General features: G+C 40.3%; 2 protein-coding genes across 5 annotated transcripts in view; one reads left to right on the top strand and one right to left on the bottom strand.

Annotated features, from left to right (window-relative positions):
• Positions 1 to 786: 786 nt before the first annotated feature.
• Positions 787 to 11514, bottom strand: LOC112556340 (peroxisome biogenesis factor 2-like). Its single transcript, XM_025225237.1, has 8 exons — positions 11391 to 11514; positions 10822 to 10899; positions 9971 to 10033; positions 3048 to 3251; positions 2609 to 2761; positions 2201 to 2248; positions 1746 to 1952; positions 787 to 1070 (listed from the first exon to the last, which is right to left on the bottom strand). The coding sequence occupies exons 1-8, from the start codon at positions 11421 to 11423 to the stop codon at positions 906 to 908; spliced, it is 951 nt and encodes a 316-aa protein (XP_025081022.1). The 5' UTR covers positions 11424 to 11514; the 3' UTR covers positions 787 to 905.
• The window catches only part of LOC112556330 (rootletin-like), a 51633-nt gene continuing 45556 nt past the window's right edge, over positions 5642 to 11718 (top strand). For 3 of the 4 annotated variants that reach the window (XM_025225207.1, XM_025225208.1, XM_025225206.1), the window contains exons 1-2: positions 5642 to 5717; positions 7561 to 8468. In XM_025225207.1, the coding sequence (XP_025080992.1) occupies positions 5657 to 5717; positions 7561 to 8468 (969 nt within the window). In that variant the 5' untranslated portion in view covers positions 5642 to 5656. Of the gene's footprint in view, positions 5718 to 7040; positions 7199 to 7560; positions 8469 to 11718 lie in introns of those variants that run through there. The other variant, XM_025225209.1, reaches the window with a different exon arrangement.

Below are 11718 nucleotides of genomic sequence, written 5' to 3'. Positions count from 1 at the left end.
GATTGATTGCTTAGTCAATGTTGTTCTGTATATATATGTTACTATTATAAACTGGATTGCTGTAAGTCTGTGGAGACCAACTCTTAGCCTCTCACAAAATAGTAAACTGAGCTCTTTGGGAGACAACATCTAGAAGCGAAGCAAAGCAGATGTGGATTGATTGCACAGAAATTCTTAATGTCAACAGTATACTTGTCATGAGTGTGTTGCTTAACTGTCTTGCAGCAAGAGCACAAGAGATGGTGAAGATATTGTCATTCTCCAGAAACATTGCTTTTACATCAATATGACTGTTCATCTCAGTACTCAGATCTGAGCTTTAAGGAACTGTGCATTTTATATGCAAGTACTCCTGATGCAGAAGAAAGTGAACATATTTATTCTCATCAAACAGGGAATCACTCAGTTATCTTGCTGTTTGCTTTCTTTTAAATACCACAGTTTTCTTGCAAATGTTCCCATCATAATTGTGTGTCCAGTTATCCTTAGCCAACTAGTTTAAAGAAATACACCCTTGCATCCTAGACATTGTGCTCTTCTATTTTCCGGAATTGAAAAATTGGAGTAAGCAGATGTGTCTGGCACCATGATCCCACAATTGTTCAACAATAAGAGTATTGGTGTTATTATGTATTCCACCCTTTCACACAACCCCACATCATCTTCTTGGCAAAAATCTACAGAATGTATGCATGAAGATATGGTTGTTAAAATTGCAGAATGTATGCATGAAGGTGTGTTTGTTAAAACACGCATGCACACACATGTACTCTCTACTTAAAAACAGATGCATATCAAATTTAATGAGTTCAACAGAGTATCAAATGATATTACAAATGAATATGCTGGCATTGGTATGTACAGATGGATGAAGTGTTGAGCTGGCTATCCTGTATCCATATGACCTAATGTTGGCCTGACTTGCTGGATCCAGATGACCTAATGTTGGCCTGACTTGCTAGATCCATATGACCTAATGTCAGCCTGACTGGCTGTGGTGCCATTACAGTCCTCAGGATTCCAGAACCACACACAGGACAGCTGTAATCAGGGTCTGCTTTGAGGTTGCTCTGTGTATAAACAGACATGATGACATAGTCAAGCCTAAATGCAAGTGTTTGGATTGCATACTATTGTGATCAAAATATGATACAAGGCATCAATATAATTAACCTGAAATTACAACTTTAGTATTATGTCATTTATGAAGACTTAAAGCCTGGCTAAAACAGTTTCCAAACTAAGCATAAAAACATGAAAAAAGATGATTTGAAATTTTGCGTATGAATGGAGATGACAAAAGCCACATCTCATCAATCCAATTCTTTTTACTTGCTAAAAGCTTAAAGTCAGCCTTCAATGCATTTCAGAAAGAATGACACACTTCTTGTGTCAAATCCTACAATAATTTATCTTTTTTGTGCCTGCATCTGCTGTGTGGTAGTTTGACTCAGATCTCTCTTGTTCTTACATCCATACATTTATTAATTAGTGCCCTTCAAAGCAAAGTATATCACTCAACAGCTGAATGTAATGCTATTCTTATTTACTGTCAGACTTGACAAATAATCAGAAACAAAGACCTCATCATAACACACAAGGTGTAAAAAAATCATTTGGGTGCTCTTAAATGAAATAAAACTCAGCATAATATAAACAAAAGTGGGAGAAAACATGACAAAACCCAATAAATGAATACTGCAACAGGAAAGTGACAGAAGACATGATGACACAATGGTACATACTGCGACACAGAAGTGACAGAAGACATGACGACACCCTATATGATGAGGATGTACTGGCCACTCTCCGCACACCACACATGCAGTGAGGTCAGCAGGACTTCTTGTATCAAGAGACTGCCAGTTCTGTCTCTTTGCTGCCATCCAACGTAACACAGTGTTCTTCACCCTCTGGAGGTTTATCAGTGGTAGAATAAATGCAAGAAGCTCCTGGAAATGGCAGAGTGAAAGAAAAGAACCAAAACTGTTCAGAAGGAAGTAACAAGGTCAGCATTTTCACTTTAAAAATGAAATACAGGTCAAGGATACATTTGGTATGACAAAGCCAATTAACTAAAATCATTATCCAGCCTATTTCTAGAGTGGCAAACAAAAGTGTAGAGCAAATTTTATGAATATCATCAAATTCACCAGTTTTAATAAAGATCGCAAGAAGGACAATCTTGACTGAAACTTACAGCGAAGCCATGCCATAGTAGTTCTCTTGTCATGAACTCGAAGCTGACCTGAAAAACAAACGATGTCAAACACTTGTCACAAATAGAAGGCTGATGCTAATAGATCACATTATATATTGTCCACAAAAAGAAAAAAAAAATCCACTATTTCAAACAGAGGTGCATTAGTAACCAGAAGAACTCCCATCAAAGTGTTTTCATATCTGTGAAGACTTCTCCGTGTCTCCAAGCAAAACAGCAGAAAAAAATTTAATCAAACTATAGATGTATTTAGATAACTTGCACATAAATAAAAATGAAAGGCTGACTGTTATTTCAAAATTATTTCTTTCTTTCACTCTCCACTTTTTTCCACTAAATCTTTCTGCTTCCTCCCCAGCTTCCTAACTGAATCTGACAATTACTAGCCTGTCGAATTGCTTGTCTTTCAGGAAATTGAGCTCGCAAACCCAAAAGACGCTCTGTAATAGACAGATGCACACCACGCCGAAGGAAGATCAGGAAATTTATAACAGATGCCACCTTGAGACATGTTTCTATTAACTGTAAGATGTGCTCAGTCTGTGACAGAAAAATCACATAAAATAGTTAGCTCACAGATGTACATAAAAATAAATGGACAAAAGAAAGCAGGAAGGAAAAAGTTACAAGACATCCATAGTATTACACATATATGCAACATCAACAGCATTACAGACAACATCCCGATGATCTTAAGATTACATAGAAAAGCTCCACAGCATTACAAAAATTAGTTGGATCATGACCTATTGTTAATAACAGCATGTGCAGTATTATTGAAATGAAAATAACAGGCAGATGAGAAGACAGAGTTGTTCCTCCTCACCTGTGGTTCCCAATTAGACAACCTCGAAAAGTTCATGAATACAGAAAGTCGTTCCCGTAACCATGGACAGCCTATAGAAATAACTGCAAACCAGATCTTCTGATTCAGCGACATCCACTTGCCCGTGTCCTTTCCACGTGTCTGACCATAGCGGATGCCCAAAAGTTGCTGGCCCAGACTTGCATTACAGTCTAATAAGGACAACTGAAGGAAAAACACATCTTGCAAACATTTATGATTACAGTCTGCAATGATTATATGTATTATATATGAGTTTTTGGAGCATTGTTTTTAAATAAATGAACTTGAATTTATATGTGTCTGAAGAATGAAAGCAAACTGGACGATTTCCCTCTCTCGTCACCACTGATAATTGGTGGATTTTGTCTCAATAAGAATTAAGGCTTTGCTGTATTCGTTTAGTTTATCTAAATATATAGTTTACACATGAGTGGTACGAATGCAGCAAAAGACTGAAATAATAAGAACGTTACAACTAAACACGAAAGGTTAATTAGCTCTCAAGCACCTGCAGAAGTGTTTATCCCACTGCTTGATTTTAAATAATACTTCTTTGGAATTGTTACAATGTTTACAATAAGCAATCAGCAACTAAAGCAAGGTTTATCTACAAAATATTGTTTAAAAAACTTGCCCCCATTCTCTCACATACACACACACTCATGCGCGCGCAAAAAAGCAGGAAGCAAAATGCATGTTATCCCACCTCCAGCACGTTTTTCTACTCACAAAGCGTAATTATTAATTAGTCATGTTTATGTATCACATTGTGGGCTTTAACAACAACAATTACATCATACTCCCTTCACTTCTACTAAAGAGAACGGCAAGAAAAGCACGCCATTCCATCATACTCAAAGTCCCATTGACGGCTATACTGCGTGACGGTGTAAGCAACGCTCTTTCCCCTGTGGTCCCCAACACCCGCGGATTCACAAATCTTTGAGACACAAAGTGACGGTAGAAGTGGGTAGAAGGGTGGAAGAGAAGCTTTCGGGGCCCCAGTGTGCACAATACTACAGGCAACGTTCGCTTACGTGATAACATTTCAGGCCCCTCAGGCCCCTCAGGCCCTACCCCACCCCTACTTCATCAAAGTTCCCGTTGTCGCACGTTTAAAGTTCGTCTAGTTTACTTTCTTGTCAAGCGAACAATCATGGTTACCTCACACCTTTTTTTGTAATCTGTAAGTTACGATAAAAACGGTTAAAAGGCAAGATAAGATCAAATATATATATGTGTTTGTCCTCACACTCATTAAGGTTCGTTGGCGAAGATGACTGCGCGCGCGTGTGTATGTGTGGGTGAGAGAAAGAGAAGAATTTTCGTGTGAGTTGCTGTGTGTGTGTGTGTGCGCGCGTTCCTGTTCTAGTGAATTCCATTTTAGCCGTTAGACGTGTGTGCGTGTTCACACTAGTTCGTGACCTTTGTCCGAAGGAACTATTGCTCTTAGTCTCTAATCATAGTCTGAAGTAACAAGGTTGGTTATGGGCGATCCATAAACTGTTCGATACCAATATAATAGAATTACATCCTGTTTGTCCTTCTCTTAGACTGAATGTAAGTCTCTGTGTGCGCGTGCATCAACACGCCATACATTGGTAATATACCAAATATACCAAATACCTGACTCAAAGAATACCAACGAATCCTCTAAGCTTTAAACTCTCGATACTGTTGTACACAGATCATATCACAGCGCGCGTTAAGCACGTGCAGATGCCCGTGTGCAAATCTAAGTACATTGGCGAAGAAATGTTCTCCCCTTTCTCCATTAAATATATTATTTTTTAATGTTTTGTTTTATTTTTGTAACAGCAATGTTGCTTCTACACCATAACCCTGACCAACGTAACACTTAAATAAACAGTGGCTCAGTCTCCGCTCACAGGGCCAGACAAATGGTTCTTATCAGTAGTGATATAAACTGGCACATTCACACCTACCAACAAATCAATCTGCAGAAAAAAACAATACGTCCTTCTGTTATTCTTCCGTTCAGAGAGGGGAGAGCAGCCTTCAGGAACTATACACGCTCTCACAAGAACAGGTTACCCCGCGGCCAATCCCTGGGGTAGTTTCCACTTCATCCAACAATAGCACTAAAGGGCCATTTTAACCAGACAAATAAGGACGAACGTTTGTGACAAAGTAAAGCAAAAGTTTTGTTTTGTGTGTGTGCTTTAGGTATAACAGTCAAGTAAAATCTTTGTCAAAGTTGGGTCCAACGTTTGTCCATATTTGTCCTGTCAAGAAGGACCTTTATGTCTAGACACTCTGTCGAATATGTGACCTTATTTGATAAATATTTACACGCAGTCAAATTAAAAAGTCCTGGAGATAGACTGCGCTGACCACCAGGCTGTGAGGGCTGGGTAGGTGGGTGGGTGGCTGGGAAGGAACGGAGTTTCTTCTTACCTATTGATCTCCGTGTAGCAATGCTGGCCGCCGGGACTTGGCCCCCGGTTCCGGGTAGCGTGACAAAGCGGTTTGATCTCGTCAGGTCCTCGGCAGTGCCTTGTCGACATCGTCGTGGCCTGCTGCTTGTCTACGGGTGAGACCAAGTGTCGCTTCTTTGGGTAAGTGGCATGCCGGGTGGTAAAAGGGGTGTAAACATACACCAGTCAGCACACAGTGTCGCTCCCTTAGGTAAGTGGTATTTCAGGTGGGGTGGTGGTGGTGCAGGTGGGTTGGGCGTTTCTCTAGTCTCTATAGCAAAACAAAGCTGATATGCTAATGTGAACGCGATTAGACGCATGTACGTACGCACGCATGTACAGAAACATGCGCGGACGAACGTCTGCGCTCGAGTGGAAAGGAGACAGTTCTTTCTGCAAGCACATATTCTTCGAGAAAGAATCTAGCTGTGGAAGTATGCACACACCAACCAACACACCCGGGCATTTATGCACAAGCGATAAAAAAACAGCTGATATAAGAATGCTAGCACAGCAGCGATCGAACTGTTGCACCAGCATTTTTCTCTAAGCCGCCTAACCAGGTAAGCCTCGGTTTCCGAGGGCTGGGGGATTTAAATCTCTATCTACTGTAAATAATTGTTGATTTCATGAAATCTGCGCACAGATCGGCCAAAGGTTTTTCACATGGGGATAAGAAATTACAAAAAGCAGGTTGAAACGATGGACAGTGCTCAAGTCGCGCCTTTCAGCCATAACGACCATTCCTACTGGAAGAAATGTTTCAATACAGTAAATAAAATACAGAATAAAATGTAATGTGAGCTGTAAACGGTCAACCACACGTAAGTAAAATGAATAAGGAGTACTGTCTAGAAGGTATCTGTTTCCAATGCAGGCACTAGAACTATGTTAAACACACACACACACCCTCTTGACAGCACTAGGAGAGTTGGGAGGACAACAGGTCATTCGTTCTTCAGGGTTCTACACAGGACACGTCCTCTACCCGCAGACAAGGGTGAAGCACGCGATGTATCTGCCAGGCCAAGTATACCTGTGTCAGCGCCACCCCTGTCTCGTCTAGAAGCTCGTTTAACAATGGTGCAGTACACCGTAGCTACCCAGTTCCTCCCCTACCAACCACCCCCAGACCTTTTATCAACCTAACGACAATATGGACGTCACACTAAAAGTGATCGAAGCAGATATATGAATCCAAAACTTAGCCAGCGAACAGTTAGGCAGACAACGAATGGTCACCTAGTCGGGTACCACTCACTTTGTTTGCGCACGGCTAACACACTCATCGAACGTTCGTGCTGATACTTTGAGAGGTAGCTTTATGCTTTCTTAGAACAGCCCGCTTCTGCAACACTTTCAGAATCGATTATTTAATTGGTCACTCTAGCTGTTCGAACATAAAGTGAATGTTAGCAAACAAGGGTGGTGGTCAGTGAAGCACGTCAACTGGTTTACAATTTTAATGTTTAAGCGAACTGGCTATAGTGTTCATCAGAAATTAACCCGAGTACGGACTTTGGGGCCAGGAGACGCACGCGACTTATTGCTGTTCTGTGCAGGTGGGCTGGCAGGAAAGACAGGAGAGTAGGACAGGGGGAAAGGGTGTGTGGAAGGTGGGGAGAAGATTACGCCTACTTTGAACCGATTAGGACCCGATCGATACAAGCGTGCCCGCACCAGATCAATAAGGTGAGCCGGTGATCGGTGGTCGATAACTACTGTATGTGACAAGTGTCAGAACCGTGCGAGGTAACACGGTGGCACTGCCATCTTGCTTCCGCCAGCAAGGGGAGTCTACCCTCTGCTACGCCATTCTGACGGTGACCTGCATGAACTGGTAATGGTGGTGGGTGGGTTCCAAGTGGAGGGAGGGGGTTCAGCGGTACGACATTAGTGTCGGCACTAGTCCTGATGGCCTGTCTTGTGTGATGTGCTGTGCGGTGCCGACAGATTTATCAGCTTCACTATTTACAAGCCCCTGAAGAGACTAGAAACAGTACCGTACGGCTTCGCGGTTTTAAATATCCGAGATTTTTAACTTTCGTTTTCAGATATGGAGAACCAAGCCGTGTCGGAAACCAGAAATCCTGAAAGCGATGACACCACTGAGACTCATGCTGCTGATAATGACGACGATGACAATGAGGTTGAGGAAGGATCTGGTTCTGAGGGCAGTGAAGAGTCAGTGGTTATTGCCGCTGAAGTTGTCTCCCCCGACAACAAGTTCGGGGAAGATCAGCATCCTGCTGCAACTGGTGCTACTGCATCTAATGGTGTGAAAAGCCCAGTTGAAAAGCAGGACACAGAGGATACAAAAGAAGATGGGGAACAAAGCGAGGCTGAGAATGAGGCACAAGAGGTGAAATCACCAGCATCACCACCACCATCACCAGAGCCACAGCAGCTGCAGCAGTACCTTTCCAGGCCAGTGTCACTGATGTCAGAGACCAAACAGTCTCCCCTATACAACGAACAACACCTGGGTCATGATACTGAAGAAACTCTTGTAAAGGCAGAGATTCCATTAGAAACCGCAGACTCAGAAGAAGAGAACATAGGCAGTGTCAGTGATGAAGAAAACTTTGGAAGCGACATGTTGGAGGAGTATGACACCCACACGACTAGCCCTTGCTACATGAGGCTGCCTCCACCACGACGAGAGAAAGTCTCCTTGACAGAGACAGATGAACTTTTGCTGAACTTGGAAGATGGTCACTCTATCATCAGTGATATCTTTGAGGAGGCAGAATCGCACAGGCGGAAATCGGGGGCAAAAATCTTGCTGGACTCTCCATCTCCCAGTCAACTTAAAAAGCTTGAAAAACCACAGTTTTCCACCAAAGCATATAAGTCTTCTAGGTCACCAGTCTCCCATCCTGCAGCATTTGACTACAAACCTCAAAGCTACCTGGTCATCAAAACACCAGTGGGCTACTACCTAGATGATGATGAAGCTCAGGTAAGTCCTTTGACACTTCCACCTTAGTGACATGCATAGATATGGCATGATGCATGAATGAATGACCAAAGAAATCATGAAAGTAAAGGTAATAACCTCTTGCTTTATATCCACTCACTGGTCCATAATATCATGGGTGGGGTGGGAGTGTAGAGAAAGAGTTACTCAAAGTGCTACATACCAGTGCCGCATTAAGTATTCTTTTACCACTTTAATAACTTTTATGCTGTGTATTACTTGGTTCAAGGCATATCTAATACTATAATAGCAATATTCTTCTTATTGTTATACCCATCTCTCATGCTGCAAGCAAACAGCTCAGTCATAAGAGAAGGAAGAATCCAGAGTAACAGCAAAGAAGTTTAAAACTAGTAATCCTCTTACATAAAGTTTCACATACCATGTGCTCCTGTTTTGTTTGAATCAGACTGAATTTCTTGAGATCTAAGGTTTCTCACTTTTTCTTGTGAGAGCCTCCTTCTGTACTCTTTCGCTTTTAAATGGTGTTAGGTCACAAACAATAAACTAAGCTTTTTAACCCTCTTAGTGCCATATAAAAATATAACATTACAATGACTGGCTTATGAATGAAGATTGTGAAGACAACAGTGGGTGAAATTTATTTTTATTATTGATGCTCTGAGGTAAACATTACACTAATAAACTTATACATTTTTGGAAAGGAGAAAACTTGAACTTTGCAATAAAAGTTATGAAAATTGCCTTCCCCGTGCTTCCCTCAAAGCCATGATCATGGCCTATTGTGCTAAGAGGGTTAAAGGATTACTACAGTACAAAATAATTTTTCTAAATCATTAAGCTCAGGACAAGATTGTATTTTCCAATAATCTGAAGTTTTTTTCCTTCTCAAGGCATAAAAGATCCATGTAAGACTTAACAAATGTGATAAATCTGTAGCGACTTTAATCTTTGGACTTACATGCAGCATATATATCTGAAATATTGTATAAGTGTGATATGCTAAAAACATTGTAGCACCACTTATTTTGTTTTTGAAACAGTCAAACAAAGCCTGTATTTATAAAGTCTACCTTACCGAAACGATTAATTAAATGAAAAACTTTGAGATGTAGGAAAACAAAAACTGCAGCCAAGTATATGATATCACAGAAAAAAGTCATTGGGATGTTTAATGTGTGTTCCTAAAAGTTTGAAGGAGGAGTGGAAGGAATGATGAAAGGGAAGAGATAGTACCTGGAGAAAATGCCAAAGGGCAGGCTGTGCACGAGTGTCACATTCAAGGAGAAGTGTACATGCCCTAAACCAAGGTTTGAAACCAGGACTTTATGGTTCCCACTTTCATAGTAGTGTGGAATTCACTACAGACCATCTGTTTCAGTAAGGGAAATCTAAGCCACCAATGTTGCCAGACCTCACTGCGTCATCTTTATCAGCTTTAGCCAGAAGCAGAAGCAACTGCAATGGCTACTGTAACCATAAACTATCACTTTATGTATACATGTGTGTGCACTCTCACTTACCTTCCATATTATCAATTTGATTAGTGCTGTCACTTCTGGGTCAAACCGTCCCAGAAAGCTGGTCTGGAAAGAAAATTTTAATTAACATGCTGATGATAGTTTTAATTTAAGAAGACTAGTTTTCATAAATGATCTATGAGGACTATTATCTTTACTTGTACTGAATAAAATGATCAGAAAATACTAATTTGCAGTTTTCTACAAAAATGTTAAAGCAGTGTCCTATAAAGCAACACAACTTTTGTGGCTAGCTTTTCCCCTATTGCTTAAAATGTTTAAGGAGAAAAAATGGTCTCTTTTGGAGCATTTCTTAACAAACAGACAGGTTTCTTAAAGAATTGAGTATGTCATGGAAGTAGAGATGATAGTGGAGGTCATGGATAGTAGTTAATAGTACTACCTTCATTCAAGAAAAAGGTATGCTAAATCTATTTTTGATGAGAGCATTACAACTTTGTAAGTTGTGTAAATCAAAACTTATTTGTGAATTACATTTTACATTAAGTACATTTCACTTTTGATACACAATACTGTGGGTTCAGTTTTGATTGAAAAGAAACTATGCAAAAAGCAGAAACCAGCACTTCAAAATACTAGAAGTTGAAAAATAATAAGAGAGTATAGGTAGCAATATTCATGTAAAGAGCAAAGAATGGTATTATATGTCTGTTCTGTTGTTCAAATGTCAAACTTTTAAGTTGTAGAAATATTTTTTTATCATTTGTCAAATTGCTCAAGGCAGAAACCTGTTGAAGTGTTTGTCTAATATCCTGAGTCTTTACTGTAGCACGAAGTGTCTCAAGTGGACCAAACACTGTGCGAGCTTTCTAAAGCGAATAAAGAAACACCACCTGAAAATATTTAAAGAGCTGACTGAAGTGCGTCTTAAAGACGGTGACCATTTCACGATCCAGTTCTGCAGAATCGAGCTGAAAAAAATATTAGAACAGATTCGTCTGAAAAGTACCCCTCTAAATGAGACTGCTGACAAAAGTGATTGATTAAACAATAGTCAATAACATACCTGCCCACGTCAATGTTATTCATCCATTCATTACTATATACAGCAATTAACTGCTCGAATAATTTTTTAAAGTGTAAAAAGTCTTTCAGCGTAACGTTTCTAGAATGCTATCTATGTCGATTATTTATTTATTAGACTGTCGAAAACGCTATATACATGCACCATCAACACTGCTATTAAGAAATGAAGATAGTTTCCATCACAAGTGTACACACCCACAAACACGTATACACACTCACGCACACAGAGTTCAAAGGTCGTGAACGTCCTTCTTCATCATAAACGCTTTGCGAATAACTGGTAACCCCAGTAATAGATTTGGGAAGCCACACGAGGAAAAAAAGCATAGATAACTGCTTGCAGATGCTATATTAACAAGTACTAATGGTATAATACCTGACTGACACGCAGTGCTCCGCCACCTGCCATGCTGCTTTGTTGACAGGCAATCAGAAGAAATGAGAGAGAATGTTTGGTTGGTTGAGATAAACCAAAGCTATAAGTATTCGAAACTAGAATAAAAATGTTTATTTTGCACATCACGTCGCATGAAAATAAAAGTATATTTGGGTATAAATAACATTCTTAAATGCAGAAGATTGCAGCCTAGCTGTTCCACGCTGGATAAACTTGGGCAATTACAAGTTTGGCAATGCTCCACGAATGACGCTTAAGGTCATTTCTCAGGCAACAGGTCATATCTGGCCAATGAAACTTGCTGTTG

Source organism: Pomacea canaliculata, linkage group LG2 (genome assembly GCF_003073045.1).
Source record: "Pomacea canaliculata isolate SZHN2017 linkage group LG2, ASM307304v1, whole genome shotgun sequence".
In the NCBI taxonomy this organism is placed as follows: Eukaryota; Metazoa; Mollusca; class Gastropoda; order Architaenioglossa; family Ampullariidae; genus Pomacea; species Pomacea canaliculata.
This window is presented reverse-complemented; position numbering and strand designations above follow the sequence as displayed.